The 1,675-nt window shown below is 38.1% G+C and overlaps 1 protein-coding gene across 1 annotated transcript; it reads right to left on the bottom strand.

Annotated features, from left to right (window-relative positions):
• Window positions 1-328: 328 nt before the first annotated feature.
• On the bottom strand, window positions 329-1,282 carry LOC141504039 (olfactory receptor 2AJ1-like). Its single transcript, XM_074208896.1, has one exon. It carries the CDS (start codon window positions 1,280-1,282, stop codon window positions 329-331), a length of 954 nt encoding a protein of 317 aa, XP_074064997.1.
• Window positions 1,283-1,675: the final 393 nt, after the last annotated feature.

Raw genomic sequence — 1,675 nt, 5'->3', positions numbered from 1 at the left:
ACTTGCTCTAGGCCACACAGCTAGCTAATTATTAAGTGTCTGAGGCCGGATTTGAACTCAGGTACTCCTGACTCCAGGGCCAGTGCTCTATCCACTGCGCCACCTAGCTGCCTCATAACATCATTCTTGATATAAATAGTATCAGAATTCATGAAAGAAATTCAACACAAAAATAAACTTTCCTTATAGACATCTATAGGTGAGTTGGTTTAGTTGATTTTGTCAGACATTTAAGGTAATTTAATCCAATACCCCAAATGCATGAATGTTACTTTCAATATTTTCCACACATTTCTAATAGGTCATCCATAGGCATTCAGTCTAGTTTTTAAAAGTTTTCATTTCTGTGGCTAAGAGCTTTGCCAAAAACTTTCTTAAGGGCACATAAGACATCTTTATTTCTGAGACTGTAGATGACAGGGTTGAGCATGGGAGCAAGGATGGTATATGAGATGGCTATGACCTTGTCTTGACTTGGAGTATGATAGGACTTTGGTCTCATGTATGTAAAGATACATGAACCGTAGAATACAGCAACCACAGCCAGGTGGGAGGAACAGGTGGAGAAGGCTTTTTTCTGGGCCTCTATAGATTTCATATGAAGCACAATTCGGAGGATCTGACCATATGACACAAGGATGATAGAAAAGGGAATTAGGAAGAAGAATGCAGCACTCACAAAGACTTTTTCTTCATATTTTGATGTATCAACACAAGAGAGTCTCAACATGGCTTGGATTTCACATAAAAAGTGCTCAATGGTCCTTTTACCACAATATGGGAGAAGCATCACATAAATTGTATGAATTACAGAGTCAATAATTCCCCCAAGCCAGGACCCAGCAGCCAGAACGACACTGATTTGATGGTTCATAAGGATGGGATAACGCAGTGGGTGGCAGATGGCTACATAGCGATCATAGGACATGGCTGTGAGAATAAGGCACTCAGTTCCCACAAAGCTAACACAGAGGAAGATCTGGAACCCACAACCTGCAAATGTGATGGATTTACTACCAGATATGTAGTTAAAGGCCATCATGGGAACAGTATTAGAGATGTTTAAGATATCTGTGAAGGAGAGATGCTTGAGAAGGACATACATTGGAGTGTGGAGTCGGATGTCAAAGTGGATAAGAAGAATCAAGACTGTGTTTCCCATTATTGCCACAGTATACATGATGAGAATAAGAGATAAGAAGAGTAGTCCATACTGGTTTGGATCCAATAATCCTTGTAGGATGAAGTCTCCCACAAAAGTCTGATTCTTTTCCTCCCTCATCAGTATTATTTCCTTTCTCTCCTGAAGTCCACAAGACAAGTTTACAAAAGGGAAGAAGAGATGAAATCAAAATTTCATACTGAGTCTATGACTATAAAATAATGACTGTCTACTGAAGTTATTTCATTGATTTAAGTTAATAAATTGCAATTCATTGAAAACAATTAAATTAATTATTTGAATTAATTGAGTACTTGCAATGATCAATTGATTGAAGGAAATACTAAAAAAAAAATCCAAGTGGCTCAGCTGTGTAATTCAACACTCATCTTCCTTTCCTTTTGATTAGTTAGTTTTATAGGCAATCAGGAAGCTGATTCAGCCTCTCAGTAGCTAGTCTTTCCTCTCACTTAATAGTATGGAACATTTTTCGAGGCAAGGAAGAGATCCTAT

This window comes from Macrotis lagotis, unplaced genomic scaffold (assembly GCF_037893015.1).
Source record: "Macrotis lagotis isolate mMagLag1 unplaced genomic scaffold, bilby.v1.9.chrom.fasta BILBYCTG039, whole genome shotgun sequence".
In the NCBI taxonomy this organism is placed as follows: domain Eukaryota; kingdom Metazoa; phylum Chordata; class Mammalia; order Peramelemorphia; family Peramelidae; genus Macrotis; species Macrotis lagotis.
The sequence above is the reverse complement of the archived record's forward strand: the minus strand, read 5'-3'. Positions and strand labels throughout refer to the sequence as shown.